At 37.7% G+C, this 16,710-nt stretch overlaps 1 protein-coding gene across 1 annotated transcript; it reads left to right on the top strand.

Annotated features, from left to right (window-relative positions):
- The first annotated feature begins 470 nt into the window (after positions 1–470).
- On the top strand, positions 471–16,451 carry naglu (N-acetylglucosaminidase, alpha). Its single transcript, XM_079805829.1, has 7 exons — positions 471–1,033; positions 5,310–5,457; positions 5,549–5,695; positions 9,582–9,667; positions 9,864–10,120; positions 10,355–11,082; positions 14,911–16,451. Exons 1-7 carry the CDS (start codon positions 621–623, stop codon positions 15,388–15,390), a joined length of 2,259 nt encoding a protein of 752 aa, XP_079661955.1. The 5' UTR covers positions 471–620; the 3' UTR covers positions 15,391–16,451.
- The last annotated feature ends 259 nt before the right edge of the window (positions 16,452–16,710 follow it).

Genomic DNA, 16,710 nt, shown 5'->3' with positions numbered 1-16,710 from the left:
TATACATAATGAATATATATATATATATATATATATATATATATATATATATAAAAGACTAAATGTATATTTAGCATTTACTTAAACATGTGCCAGAGTCTGGTTCCCAATCCACGGGCTCTTTATTATCTATCTGACCATTTTTATTATTTTCCTTGCCACAGTTGTTCGATTTATTATAATAATAAATGTGCATTACACAGCCCACTTTTAATAGTATTACTTTCTTAAGGAAAGATTAATACTAGTCATCAGCTCGTTGATGACAATTTTCTATTTCCTCATCAGTTTCTTCCTGATAAACAGCATCGATAAGGTTTATGTTTATGCTGTTAAACAGCCTCATAACAACTGTAGAGTTTATGTCATTATAGGGATCACACATTCAATGGAATGGAATCACGTGATGAATACAACAGAGTTTCCTCATTTTCTTTCAATCTGGAATTCTTATTGGTTAAAGCTCCTCCGATACCACTGAGACAGTCTCGTGATTGGTCGCCTGCCTCCCAATTGAAACACATTGCTTCCTGCTCACGCGAAGGAAATCAATAGTAGAAAAGTTTAAAGTTTTACCCTACATCTGTAGCACCGATGCGACTGACGTGACAGAACTCAAGATGGGACGTTGTAACCGCTGCGCTTTGCTCGCGCTTTTATTTGTGACATTGTTGCAGTCGGTCTGCAGCGACTTCCAGACTCTCGCGCATCTGAGAGCCAAAGCGAGCGATAAAACTCAGTCCCGAGCTGTGGTGGAGCTGCTCCGGCGACTGCTGGGCAACAGATCTCGGGAGTTCATCGTGTCAGTCAACAGGACTCTGTCTAATGACACTTTAGACCTGTGTGAGCTGCGATCCGCGAAAAACAACAAGATCATAGCAGTGGGCAGCACGGGGGTCGCGGTGGCCACCGGGATATACAACTACCTGAAATACTTCTGCAACTGCCATGTGTCCTGGTCTGGAGACCAGCTCAATCTCCCCCGACCCCTGCCTCCTCTCACCGGCGTCCTGCGCATCAACACACCGCACAGGTTAATCACATTTAAAAGTCTGCTTTTAAAAATCATCTAAACCTATTACTAATTTAACTTATAGTTTTATATAATATTAAATATGTGTGTTAATATTAATATAAATGTGTGTGTGTGTGTGTGTGTGTGTGTGTGAGTGTGTGTATACAGTATTTATAAATATATACACACAGGCAAAAGCACTGTCAAATCGATTAATCGCGATTAATCCCATCCAAAATAAAAGTTTGTTTACATAATATATGTGTGTACTGTATATACTTATTATGTATATATAAATACACATACATTCATGTGTATATTTTAAAAAAAGTTTATATTTATTTATAAATATTTATATATAATATAAATATATATATACATGCAAATATTTCTTAAAGGGGTGGTAAACCACGATTTCACTATTCTAACTTTAGCTAGCGTGTAATGTTGCTGCTTGAGCATAAACAACATCTGCAAAGTTACAACGTTCAAAGTTTAAAGCAAAGGGAGATATTTGCTTTTAAAGAAATCCATTTCTAAGAACTACAGCAAACGGCCAGTGGGCGACTACACATTTTCCTCTAGGGTTGGTGACATCACCAGGCTCAATATTTACATAAACCCCTCCTCCGAGAATATTAAATAGGGGGGGCGGGGGCGCGATTTTGTATCGCGGCGCTGTTGTGGTATAGTTAGGCGGGAGTGTTGTTGCCGCGATGCCGAGGAAACGCTGTTATTTTCATCCGGATTGCAGGTCTGGGGTACTTGCTCTGCTCAGCCTTCATAGGGACGGGGGTGCGTTGCAGAGCGTTTAACATAAAACATGTTATATGCACGTGTGTATGAGACAGAAGGGAACAGGCACGTGCGGGGCTCCCGCAGCACATCTCACGGAGGAAAACATCCATCTTCGCGAGTTCAGTGCCGGATTTGCACAACGTCAGCTGCATAAGACAAACACTGCCAGTGTGTGAATGCACGACGCGCGCGGGGCTCCCTCCCGCAGCACATTTCACGGAGGAAAACTTCCACAATGTTCGCGAGTTCAATACAGGATATGCACAACGGCTTGTCCTGAAAGCTGGATTTACAAACAGAAGCTGTTTACGGGCCACAACCTGTAAGTCTGATTTATTTTTCATCGATGTGTTTTCCTGTAATAGGTTGTAGCAAGGAAGTAAACAGATGACAGCACTGTTCTGCAAACCAGTCTGTTAAATGCTCATTCATACTTAACGTTATCCGACGGACACCTAACGTTACAAACACTAACGTTAAAATCTCAACAGCGAACCTGACATTAGTGTAAATGATTCTTTGATTAGAGCTTTTATGTATTGTTTATCTACAGGCATGCTAAACATGGTTCTGTGTGTGATTTGGCTAACTTACTAGTAAAGCCAGTGTTTAGTGTTTTGGGTTAATAGTTCTTGCGACAGATATTTGGCTATAATCGTTCTAAAAATACAAAAGTTAAAGTGCCATTCAGTAGCGATCACTATAGATCCGCAGTCTTTACTCTTGAGGACTGAACAGGTTCTGCTCGATCATCTTCACTCAAATGTTCTGGGTCTGATTCGGGCTCAGATTGGTGTGGTTTTATTGACGCCGTTGTTTCTAATACTGACCAAAGCACAGTCTACCGGTAAAGGTAAGGGGCGTGACGTTTCCGACAAACGTGCAGGCGGTTAGCGAATCACAACACACTGGGCCAGCTAACCAATCTGAGCCCATTGCGTATTTTTGAGGGACTGGCTTCATACAACCCGGAAAGCATCAGACCGTTTTACAAGGAGGGACAGACCAGTGTAGAATAAAGGTCAAATATATGAAAAATAATAATTATTTTTTTTAAACGAAGCATGAACACATGTTACAGTGCACCCCACAAACACAATCAAGCCTTCGAAAGAATGTGTTTTACCACCCCTTTAAAAATATACATGAATGAGTGTGTGTATATATATATACACATTATGTAAACACAAACTTGTTTTGGATGTGATTAATCACGATTAAACGATTTGACAGCACTAAATATAATAATATATACATACAATGTTAACACAAACTTGTTTTGGATGATTAATCACGATTAATCGATCTGACAGCACTAAAATGTAATATATTTACACATACATATACTATGTAAACCAAAACTTGTTTTGGAATGTGATTAATCGATTTGACAGCACTAAAATATAATAATATATATACACACATATATTATGCAAAGACAAACTTTTATTTTGGATGCGAATAATCGATTTTACAGCACTAATATAAACTTATTGATTTATAATGATTGGTATTTTCAGTGATTCGAGACCGAGACAATCAATTATAAGTAAAAAGGAAAGTTTCACATAAATATTTTAACGTTTCAAGAAATATAAAACATTCCACAGAGTATAAAATAAATAAAACATTTTATGTATTATTTCTTTCTTTTTTATTATTAAACTTCAAATAAAGAAAGTCAATGTACAGTCAGAACTGCAATAATGCATATAGAAAAACATAAAATCAGGCTAAACATTATCTAAATGTATTAAATCACTTACATTTAGAAACTAAAATTGAACTAAAAATAGTCTTTATTTATATATCAATTCTAGAACCAAAAACAGAGGTTGGGTTTTACTGTACTTACATTTATGTATATGACATTTAGATAAAATTACATTTATAATATAGTGTTCCTTCCTTTTATTTGAGGGGATATTTAAAAAGAGTAAATTTTATCAATTATAAATCAGATTTTTCCAAAATAAATGAAACAAGGTTTTAGCCAATATCCCATTTAAATGTATGCATGGTTGAATTTTTTTTATTATTTATTTGACACTGACCCATACATGACATCATATGTAAAGAAGGCCACAGATCAATGACATCACAGTGCAATTAAATGATGTCACACTACAACAGACCAATCGCTCGGTTTCTATCAACAACTTTTGATAATTCAAGTTAATAAAGATCTGGAGACTCTTTCAAACCTAAATGTTCCTGTGATGCATATTTATAATTTATTGTCACATTTATCATATGCATGCATTTTAATTCTAAAATCTGTCATATATTCGGCAATTTTCCTGTTCCTGTAGGGACTGAAGCTCATACCAGTTTCAACTATTTCAGAAAGTACAAATATTCCAGATATTTTGATTAATTCAAATGAGATATTAGTGATATTATTTGCCAATTTTTGATATAACATATTCCTCTTTATGGCAGTTCTTAATATACTGGCAATATTTTCACACACACACACACACACACACACACACACACACACATAAACACATTTATTTACATTTTTTTATTGTGTGTAAAAAAAAAATCATTTTAAATATTGTGTACAATTATTTATTTGAGAAATTATCCGGTATAGAAAAATCCATATTGGTCAACCACAATTGATATACTGCATATTCCATAAAATAGTTGCAAAAGAACTGATATTTAATGTCTGTTGTTGCACAGATATAAAACAAAATACTAGTAACTATCACTAGTTTTCTCAATGTGTTTAAGCTGGACTATAATGTATTTTGTAATGTTCAGATTTGTGCAACTAACCTGACTAATGCACACTTTATTAGCTGTGTGTCTTCTTTGTTCATTTTGTTATTTGCATGTTTCTGCGGGCATCTTGTCCTTTAATGAGCAGTTGTTTGTTTCTTCTACATGTTCTCATGTAGATCCAATCAGGGCAGCCCCCAGTGTGTGTGTGTGTGTGTGTGTGTGTGTGTGTGTGTGTGTGTGTGTGTGTGTGTGTGTGTGTGTGTGTGTGTGTGTGTGTGTGTGTGTGTGTGTGTGTGTGTGTGTGTGTGTGTGTGTGTGTGTGTGTGTGTGTGTGTGTGTGTGTGTGTGTGTGTGTGTGTGTGTGTGTGTGTGTGTGTGTGTGTGTGTGTGTGTGTGTGTGTGTGTGTGTGTGTGTGTGTGTGTGTGTGTGTGTGTGTCATTTGCAGGCCAAAGAAAAAAAATGCAGCATTGTTAATTCTCTCCGCTATTGTTCATGCGCATGTTTTGTAGTAGCCGAACCTTGTTTGTTGTCTGATTGTGTGTTTGTCTTGTTAGTTCTGCATGAGCTGGCCTGTGCTATGTCACTCTCAGAGATGCCGGCGAACAGTGATTTCCACACAATGTGAATATAACGTTATGAATGAGGTCATGTTCCTTACAGCTCCAAAACAGTAAACGGTATTGCCGAGTACGTCACAAGTAGGAGATTGCCAGCAAACCTATTTGAGCAAATTCATATATTTGAGTGTTTGTGTAACTCTAGGTTCAGGTACTATCAGAACGTGTGTACCCAGAGTTACTCCTCCGTGTGGTGGGATTGGCCGAGGTGGCAAAGGGAGATTGATTGGATGGCACTGAATGGCATAAATCTTCCACTGGCGTTCACTGGACAGGAGGTGCTATGGCAAGAGGTGAGAGTATTTGTGAATTGAGTTTTTTAAATGTACATTTTCAGAGTATTACGTTTTATATTTGCCTGTTTTCTCTCCGGATGCACTGTAGGTTTATCTGTCTCTCGGTCTGAACCAGACTGAGGTGGATCGCTTCTTCACAGGTCCAGCTTTCCTAGCGTGGAACCGCATGGGAAACCTGTTTCAGTGGGGAGGACCACTTCCTCAGTCTTGGCATGTCAAACAGCTCTACCTGCAGGTACTGAGCAGTCTTCTGATCACATACAAAAACTAGCGTAAACATATATCACATACATTATTCTTACTTTAGTTATACACCAACATGCTTTTAATAAGACCTATTAATAGACATGATCTAAATCCAAGCAAACATATACACTGCCCGGCCCAAAAAAAGTCTCTGTTTGGATTGAATTAGGCAAATGCTTAAGAGTCAATAGCCGCGTTTCCTTTACCCTTCAAATTGCGCAAATTGAAATTGCGAATTGAAAATACGCCCAATGGAAACGCGTCAATTTCGCAAAAACTCCCATATATCGGAAAAAAGTTTTTACGCTCGCATGAGGTGGTTTTTCAGGCAATTCGAAAAAGGAAATTTTCGCAAAACTGCAATGGAAACAGTTTTTTCGCATTTACAGGTCACCTGGTACGGCCACGCATTGCTCTCACATAGGGCCTACATATAATTTTTTTTCCACTCAAGTATGTACGAGATCTTATGTTATTAAAAAGACATATATTTTTTCCTAATAAGGAAAGTGGCGTAACTTTATAATGACGGACCCCGGTGCAACCACAAATATCATAACTATCTATAGGCCTGTAATTATGACATATATTCAAGAAATGTATTAAAACAGAAAGACGCTATAGTTTCAGCCTTGCTCAAAGACTAGGTCAATCCATTCCCGACGATCTTGGTTTGCTTCTTATTTATTAAATATAGCCTACAGCCAAATAGTTGATTAAACATTGATCAAAATTAAAATACAATTTATACAAAACGAAATTAATTTTAAAGAAAGACTTTCTAAAAAACACAATTCAATTGTGCTCAAAATCCATGTCTCCAGACATATGCGCATCTGATTATGTAGCCTTACTCATGCTGCTCACTTTTCATAATCAACATATGAAATTAAAAGACATTTTAATTTTACAATTTAGACATAGCCTAACTATATGAAACTAAATAGGCTACGTTTTCTTTAACCCTCGCCTTTTGATGAATTTTTTCCTTATTCCAGCGGAAACTTAAAATACTCCATAATTTTTAGCCATACAGATAAGTGCAAGACATAATTATAAACTATAAACTGTCTACTTTTATTTGTGTACACTCACGATAACAGCAAAGGCCGTGGACTCAGGGAACAGATTATTTTGCACTCCACTCCAAACGCTGTCTTCATTTCAAAAATATATTTTGTTTATTAAACGCATTCATTTCAAAAGCATTTCTAAATTCAGTTTATATTTCCAAAAAAACGAAATGCCGAGCCAAAATAACGAAGTGGTAAAAAAACCTTTGAGTTGCCACCATGTTGCCACTTTGAGTTTACAACCTGGCGTATGTAAAAGTCGATCATTCTTTACAGATGATGGTATGTTTGGACAGAAGACGAGTTCTTTATTAAACTCATAAAAAAACAATAGAATATAAAATGCCACAATTTATCATAACACCTCATATGTGCCGCTCAAGTATAAGGTGCTTTCCTTGTCACACTTTCCAAGTGTGAAGTTTGGGTGATTAAGGGCAAAGCGCTCAAGTTCTAGTACTTTCAATGGCCTGGTGATATCACTTCTTTTGTAGCAGAAATATACTGCTGCAGAAAAAGTTAGGGGCTATGCAAAATGTAACGAGCAAATGCATTATAATTACTCATCACCAGGGCCAGACGGAATCTGCCGACTTTGTGATTTCTGCACTGAATTTTTGAAAAATCTGCGGAATTATGCGGAATGGTTGTAAATGTGTTAAAAAGATCTAAGAGTAGTGGAACTGAAAACATAACATATAAAATATTCACTTCTTAACTTTTATTTAAGGGTTATAATCAAAAATAGAACAACTTGTTTTTTAAACAAACCTAGATCTCTCTTATAGAATATCCACTAAAAGAAAATATTGCTTTATCAATTGTATTGTACACAAATCATTAAATAAACAATTTCATATCATTCAACAATAGAGCAAAAAAAAACCTACCCAAGTAAATAAATTGACTACTTTTAATAGCTATAAATAAGTAATTTATGCAGATTTTTATGTTTCCTTAGTCCTCCATGTTCAATTTTATTTTAGTAATTTTAAAATATCACTCTCTCACTAAAAAAAAATGTCACGTCAATCAGCGCAGACTACTACCCCTCACAATTGTACACACGCAGGTTGTGAATGCAGGTTGTGAATTCAGTTTTCTGCTGAATTCTGCGGGTGCAGATTCCTTGTAGGCCTGCTCATCACAAATGTATAGGAGGAAAGAGTGCATATACTTGTTCAAAAGTGTAGTCAAGTAGATATCTTTGATATTCATTAAAACTACTAAGTAGCCAAAAAGATACTTAAAGGGATAGTTCACCCAAATCTGAAAATTACCCCATGATTTACTCACCCTCTAGTAATCCTAGGTGTATATGACATTCTTCTTTCAGACGATTATAATCAAGAGTTATATTTTAAAAGTTATATTTATGGCTCTTCCAAGGTTTACAGGTATAATGGCAGTGAATGGCAACCCAAAATTTGAAGCCCAAAAAAGTGCATCCATCCATTATAAAAGTAATCCACACGGCTCCAGGGGGTAATAAAGGCCTTCTGAAGCAAATTGCTGAGTTCCATATTTAAAACTTTATTAAGTAAAATATCTAGCCTTCAACTTACGGAAAAAGCATAACTGGCGTGAAGCATGATGTCGGATGTAGCATAAGCGTAGCATAAACTACGAGAGGTGGTACACTTTCTTCATACGTTGAATACGGAAGGCGGTCTGTCGGAAACTAGATATTTTTCTTAGTAAAATTTTAAATATGGATATTTTTCTTACAAAAACCCATCGATTTGCCAGTAACTAATTACATTTACTCAAATACTTTACACACTGATATTTAGAGGCCAGATTAGTCCAGAATATCCGTGCCACATCTAGAGGCTATCATAAGCCGCGTTTCCACCGAAATTAACCGGAACAATTTGTACCAGGAACTTTTTTTACAGGAACTTTTCCCCCCAGACCTGCTACTGTCTGCATTTCCACTGCGGTCTAAAGTACCGTGAAGATTAGGCAAATTAGCCCAGAGACGTGGGACTGCACACAACTGCTCCTCCCAGTCAGTGACGGACAGTAATCATTTTTGTTCGACACTGTCTGCAACAATAACAAGTATGGAGGAGATCCAAGCAGCGCTGCTTTTGCTGGTTATGTACTAAAGAGGTCATTAACAAAACTGCGGAAAAGAGACGAGCACTGATACTAAAGCGTATTCTGAAAACTCGTAAAGCAAGATTTAAAATAAGACAACGTAGGTTATTATCAGCTATTACGGACATTGACCGTGCGATTGCTGAGACGAACGCGTGCCATTGGACAGAAAGAGCAAGACTGATATTTACTGAATGCAGAACGAACCTCACAAAAGACTTTTAAAAATGCTGGTTGAAATAAAATGCTGTGTGAGTTTAACCAATCAGCATGTTCAGCGCCCAAGTCCCACCCCCGAAAGTTCCCGAACTTTGAAAAAGTACTACCTCTGGAGCAGGGCCGTTTGAAAGGGGGGGGGGGGGGGGGGGGATATTTACCCGGAACTTCATTTAGACCCTTGTTCCTGCGGTCGAATCACACCGAGTACCACCCTAAAGTTCCTCGTTCTTGGGGAAAATTCCTGCGGTGGAAACACGGCTATAGAGACTTGTGGGTAGCAATCATACAAAATACTTTATCAAGTTGCTAAAAACCACTCAGAACACCTTAGTAACGGCAGAGCAAAACATTACAACCACACACAACACTCTAGCGTTATGATGACAACGTTTGAAAATGTAAAAATCTAGTTACACATAGTCGTGCATTAAAATGTTGTTATTAAAATCCTTTTAAACATTGTACCTTTTATTCCTGCAGTTTAAAATATTGGACCGTATGAGATCTTTTGGGATGATACCTGTATTGCCTGCATTTTCAGGAATCATACCTGAAGGTATTACCAGGTAAACTAATATTCCTCAAATATGTCTTTCTCGTATTTTACAGGAGTGCAGATTTCAGTTCTTGAAATCTTGAATTTCAAAGTGGCTTCGGTTGTTGTTGAGTAAATTTTTACGGCTGTGAAAATGTCTCTCTTGTTCTGTTTTCAGATGTTTGATAGTGAAGACAGAAATAATCACATTTAGTAATGTCTTGTAGGTTGTTTCCCCAAGCAAACGTGACCAAGCTGAGCCCCTGGAGCCATTTTAACTGTACCTACTCCTGCGCCTACGTGCTGGACCCACGCGACCCGCTCTTCCAGCGAATAGGAGCGCTCTTTTTGACCCAGATCATTAAGGAGTTTGGAACAGACCACATTTACAACACAGACACCTTTAATGAGATGATCCCAGCCTCCTCAGACCCCACTTACCTGGCGTCTATCAGCCGTGCCGTTTTCAGTACTATGACCTCAGGTAATTATGCCATTGTTACCCTGTTTTGCACCCTGTTTCAAGTGGTATTGTTCTAGAGTTGTTAATTTTTCTTTGGCACATCGGATTGCATTTGCTCTAATTTTAAAACCCATAATTGACCCGTTTCTTATCTGGGCACAGTTGGGGTTCCCAACCCCGTGATGGTTTGAGACACAACTGCTTACACAGATGCATTGATCACTTATTCTCTCCTATTTACTCTCTCTCTGGCAGTGGACCCTCAAGCAATTTGGCTGATGCAGGGCTGGCTATTTATCAGTGACCCTTCGTTCTGGAAACCAGACCAGGTCAAGGCTTTGTTACACGGCGTCCCCCTGGGGCGCATGATTGTCCTTGATCTCTTTGCTGAATCCACGCCTGTCTACTCTTCCACAAACTCCTTCTACGGCCAGCCGTTTATCTGGTGCATGCTGCACAACTTTGGAGGGAATAGCGGCCTGTTTGGAACGGTGGAGAGCATTAACTCCGGCCCCTTCAAAGCCCTCCGCTTCCCGAATACAACCCTAGTGGGTTTGGGTTTGACTCCCGAAGGCATTGAACAGAATCCAGTTGTTTACGAACTCATGAGCGAGCTGGCCTGGCGCAAAGAACCCGTCAACCTTTCCAAGTGGGTATCGCTGTACGCCTTGCGGCGCTACGGTACCATGGATGAGAACCTGACGCTGGCCTGGCATCTCTTATTTCATAGCGTGTACAACTGCACTCTTCCGCAATACAAGAACCACAACAGGAGTCCTTTGGTACATCGGCCGTCCCTGCGCATGCAAACTGACATTTGGTATGAACCGGCTGACTTCTACAAGGCATGGAAGCTTCTGTTCGATGCTTCGCCAGGGTTTGTCGCTCTGGAAACCTTCCGGTATGATCTTGTGGACGTGACGCGACAGGCTCTTCAGCTTCTTACAACTGAGTTCTACAAGGAAATACGGAATGCTTTCCAGGTAAACACAAACGTAATGGTTATGGTTGATATTGATGAACTACCAAACCAGTCCTACTAAATTACAAGTTGAAAATTTAAAGAGATAGTTTATGGGGCGCCGTTTGTAAAGCGACTCACGCTGAAAATAACAGCAACATTTTGACACATTTAGCTTCAAACAATGTTTAAAAAACTGGTATGAATTTTTGGGGGTCACTTTTTTAGCACATTTACAACAATATTTATCAACTTAGGGAAATTTTAAATAGTTAAATCTAAATGTTATATCTAAATCTAAATGTTAAATCTAAATCTAAATGTTAAATCTAAATGTTAAATCTAAATCTAAATGCTAAATCTAAATCTAAATGTTAAATCTAAATCTAAATGTTAAATCTAAATCTAAATGTTAAATCTAAATGTTAAATCTAAATCTAAATGCTAAATCTAAATCTAAATGTTAAATCTAAATCTAAATGTTAAATCTAAATATAAATGTTGAATCTAAATCTAAATGCTAAATCTAAATGTTAAATCTAAACGTTAAATCTAAATGTTACATCTAAATCTAAATGTAAAATCTAAATGTTAAATCTAAATACAAAATCTAAATCTAAATGTTAAATCTAAATGTTAAATCTAAATATAAATGTTGAATCTAAATGTTTCGGGTGAAACTAAATATTTAACTAATATGCAAATTCAGAATGCAGATAACCGGTTTTAAAATTTAGATTTAACATTTAGATTTTACATTTAGATTTAGATGTAACATTTAGATTTAACGTTTAGATTTAACATTTAGATTTAGCATTTAGATTTAGATTTAACATTTAGATTTAGATTTAACATTTAGATTTAGATTTAACATTTAGATTTAGATTTAGCATTTAGATTTAGATTTAACATTTAGATTTAGATTTAGATTTAGATTTAACATTTAGATTTAGATTTAACATTTAGATATAACATTTAGATTTAGATTTAACATTTAGATTTAACAATTAACATTTAGATTTAACATTTAACATTTAGATTTAACTATTTAAAATATCTCTAAGTTGACAAATATTGTTGTAAATGTGCTAAAAAAGTGACCGCCAAAAATTCATACCAGTTTTTTAAACATTGTTTGAAGCTAAATTTGTCAAAATGTTGCTGTTATTTTCAGCGTGAGCCGCTTTACAAACGGCGCCCCATAATAGTTCACCCAGAAAATTTTAAGAGATAGTTCTGTCATAATTTACTTGCCCTCATGTCCTTCCAAACACGTAAGACTTTCGTTCATCTTCAGAACACAAATGAAGATATTTGTGATGAAGTCTGAGAGCTCCTCTAAGAGTTCCTCCATTGACACTTTGATGCTTCAAAAAGTTAATAAAGAGATCATAGAACTAATCTATATGAATAGAGCGGTTCAGTCCAAATTTATTTTATTCACATATAAACATTCATCAACTCACACATCAGTTATACGGAAGCTCAAGCATGTTCGCTTGATGTGCGAGAACCAATGAGGTTCATTCTCGTGTTACGCAGCACGTTTGAGCTTCGGCAAGAACCAGTGAGGTTCATTCTCGTGTTATGCAGCACGTTTGAGCTTCTCAAGAACCAATGAGGTTCATTCTCGTGTTACACAGCACGTTTGAGCTTCCTCAAGAACCAATGAGGTTCATTCTTGTGTTACGCAGCACGTTTGAGCTTCAGCAAGAACCAGTGAGGTTCATTCTCGTGTTACACAGCACGTTTGAGCTTCAGCAAGAACCAATGAGGTTCATTCTTGTGTTACGCGGCACATTTGAGCTTCGCAAGAACCAATGAGGTTAATTCTCGTGTTACACAGCACGTTTGAGCTTTAGCAAGAACCAATGAGGTTCATTCTCGTGTTATGCAGCACGTTTGAGCTTCGCAAGAACCAATGAGGTTCATTCTCGTGTTACGCAGCATGTTGGAGCTTCAGCAAGAACCAATGAGGTTCATTCTCGTGTTACGCAGCACGTTTGAGCTTCTGCTTATGTTCGCTTATCCATGTTTATATGTGAATAAAAGCCTAAATTTAATCTGTTCATCATAAAGCGATCAAATATCTTCAGAAATGTGTACTAAACCGCTCTATTCATATGGATTCGTTTAACAATCTCTTTATTAACTTTTTGAAGCGTTAAAGTGGTAGTTGCGTAGACTGTCTATGGAGGGACAGAAAGCGCTCAGATTTCATCAAACGTTTTGTTTCGAAGATGAACGAAAGTCTTACGGGTTTGGAGCGACATGAGGGTGAGTAAATGATGACAGAATTAAAATTTTTGCTTAAAGGAACCTTTTAAGGGGATTTCACACTAGGCACATTTTCTGTAGTCCAAATCAGAGTACAGTTGTTCCTGACCCCCGCGTTGCATCGGTCTGGTTTCAGAATTACATGATTCTGTCGAACCCCGATGCATTTGCGTTCATCTTGCATCATCAAAAACAAGCACAGTGTTTATGATAGTAAACACAACGTGAGTCTATATATCGTGTTACTAATTGGTCCTATTATGTGCAGCAAAGTGAACAACACTTGAGTCTGTATTGTTTGCATTAAGGCAACTTTCTCCTTTGAGGAGTAAATATGAGGAGTTCAATCACTTTGACTGCTCTCACTCGGTATGATTAAGCCTAAAGTATACTTCTCTTGTTCCTTGTTCCGCGGACAGTCCACAGGAAAAAAATCTTCATCTGTCCATGCGCACTTGATCTGAGTGCTCAAAAACAAAAGGTCCACTAGGTTGTGTGCATGTACCAAGTATGTCAATCCATGCACACTGTCAATAGATTATACTTTGTCTCGTGCACAACTGAGCGCACAAGCCTTTCAGAGTGGACAAAGAAAGTATTCCCTGGCCTTTAGACTTCATCATCACTCTCACTCATATCCAAACTAAATCCACCGTCACCCCCCACATATGTTGTGTTGAACTAATGATGTTTTCATCTGATTAAGTGCGGATCTTAGGCCCTGTTTAGACCTGGTATTAAGATGTGTTTTAGTCGATCAGATCACAAGTGGATGACGCTATATAATAAACGGGGTCTAACACATTTTGAGCTTGTCCACTTTCGAGTTTCGACCACTTTCCAGAGGTAGAAAACCTATTTTTGCTACGGATTGCTTTCGTAGTGTAGATGGTCATGTGGTCGAAAAGCCACAAAAGAGCCTACTCTCCGCCTACTGACCTAATGCGTAAACATTTTGGGAATCATGCTACCCAGATGAGATTTAAACTTTGTCGGTTGAAGTTTGGTTTGAAGACGAAAAACGTACCAAGCACAATGTTCACAGTGCGTTGTGTTGTGGCTGTCAGAGCAAAGACGAAAGCTGCTGCTCTCCGTATGTTTTCCCGTCGTCTCTTGTCACGTTCATATGTAAATTGTGGGAGCTTATTTTGTCAATTTGATCAAAAGATCTGAAAAAGCCAATACATTTAAGTGAGGGGTCGGGATGCAGAAAAGCCATACGTTACGCTGAATTGTATTGATAACAATGCTTTTGGGTAACGCACTCCAGTATGCCTACATACTGTATATAGCTGACTCACCTATGTTCCTCGCCAGTCTTTCCTACATCCCGACCCCTCACTCTCAGCGTGCGACCATTTTTGGCTTTGGGAAACGCACTCCTGATTAGTTAGATCATTTGAGCGTGTTCCTCCCAAACTAGATTTGTTACTGTGTTGTGCTCCCATGTCGCATGACAGCTTTCATTACAAATTTTCTGCTGTGTTTCGAACCTACACTGCCAGTGGGAATACCCCGCACATAGTGTGTACAAAATTGCAGCTTTTAATTATTATTTTTGTTTAATTCTCAGGCCCAAAAGCTTCCTGAGCTCCTGACCGCTGGTGGCGTGCTTGTCTACGATCTCTTACCTGAACTGGACCGCCTCCTTTCCAGCAACGAACATTTCCTTTTGGGGGTGTGGCTTGAACAGGCTCAGTCTCAGGGTTTGGATGAGCACGAGGCGCAGCTGTATGATATGAACGCACGAAATCAGATCACCCTATGGGGACCCGATGGGGAAATCCTGGACTACGCCAGCAAGGAGTGGGGTGGTCTAGTGGAAGACTATTATTTACAGCGCTGGAGCTTGTTTGTTAATACGCTAGTGGAGTGTCTGGACAGAGGAAGACCCTTCAAACAGGATGTGTTCAACCAGGCCGTGTTCCAGGTGGAGAAAGGGTTCGTCTACAACCAGAGGAAATATCCGTCCAAACCACTAGGCAACACATATGACATTGCGCAACGGATCTTCCTCAAATACTACCCATATGTGCTGAAAATCCTAAAATGAAGAGAACTTTATGAGTTTGATCCACAGAAACATTTAGGGATCAAACTGATATGGTGGCCAACAATGGTTAAAACACCAGCTTGCATTTTATTTATCTTTTTACTTTTTTTTAAACAAAAAATTGTGCCCAAACAATTATGAGAGACTAAAATGACGTTCTAAGAAGTAGTAGAAGTCTTGTAGAAACTTCTGATTGCTTTATATATCAGATACTGAGGTTTATTGCATTATGAATTTGTTAGGATGTCAGCAGCACAGCTATCATTTTAATTGTTGAATTTCTAGGCCTGAAACTAATTATGTCCAAGTAAGTATGAGATATAGTAAGCTCAGTTTTGCACAACCGTCTTAATGCAACACAAGTACACTTCGCGTTTTGAGTCAGGGGTGCGATAGCGGGTATTAGCAATGGCAAAAAAACTGTTATTTTTATCACTCCCTTGAGTACTGTTGTCAATGTTCTTGCAGTGGGTTGGCCATGCATTTGTATCTGTGTTTGTGTATTTGCATGTTGTTTCTGGCCTTAGTCTTAACACTGTGCTATATACAGAAACATTTTGTGCATTTGTTTCAGGTTTCTGATGACCTTTCAGGTTTTTATGTATGTCAAGTATACTGTATATACCTTTGCCTCCCCTAAAAATTGTGTGAAATGGAGGAAATGTTTTATAGACAATGCATCGTTATAGACATTGTTGTAATTTTGCTGCTTTGTAATATTAAAAGAAACTGGGTCATTCCTCCCGTCTGGATCTGCCAGACAAAACACTGCTACAGACGTTGGCTAACATGCATTGTTTGTTGTGTTTTATTCAATTATAAATTGGATGCACAAACATCTTTGAAATGAGCCTGTAAAGCATTGGAAATGTATTATCTTCAAATTGAGTTGAACTGTTTTAGGAGCTTATTGTGGACATTGTTTAGATTTTCAGTCAAATTTAGTATTTTTTTGTTAACCAGCACAGACAGATAGTCACTAAGACTTTGTATGTTAGAAATTGCTCAAATTGAGAAGTTATTTTTGTATTTTTGTCAAATAAAAACTGTACTTTTAATTATTTTTAGTATGTCTATCATAAATCCAGTCAAAGACCCTCCAATTAAGTATTTATGATAGCACTTTATTTTACAGTTCTGCTCTGTACATACTATGTTATGTTATACTTATTATAAACAATTACAATAACTGGGTAATATCTAGGTACTAACCCCGAACCTGCCCCTAAACCCAATCTTAACCCATGTAGTTACCTTACCCAATACTTTCTTCGGTAAGTACACTGTAAGATAAAGTGGAACCGTATTTATTATAATTAT

This window comes from Gobio gobio (genome assembly GCF_949357685.1).
Source record: "Gobio gobio genome assembly, chromosome: 23".
Taxonomy (NCBI): domain Eukaryota; kingdom Metazoa; phylum Chordata; class Actinopteri; order Cypriniformes; family Gobionidae; genus Gobio; species Gobio gobio.
Note: the sequence above shows the minus strand (reverse complement) of the source record. Positions and strands in the feature narration are given on the sequence as shown.

Coding starts and splice junctions, on each gene's coding strand:
- naglu (XM_079805829.1), top strand. CDS start 621: ATGGGACGTTGTAACCGCTGCGCTTTGCTCGCGCTTTTATTTGTGACA. Junction 9,668..9,863: donor ATACCTGAAGGTATTACCAG/GTAAACTAATAT, acceptor AATGTCTTGTAG/GTTGTTTCCCCAAGCAAACG. Junction 11,083..14,910: donor AAATACGGAATGCTTTCCAG/GTAAACACAAAC, acceptor TTTAATTCTCAG/GCCCAAAAGCTTCCTGAGCT.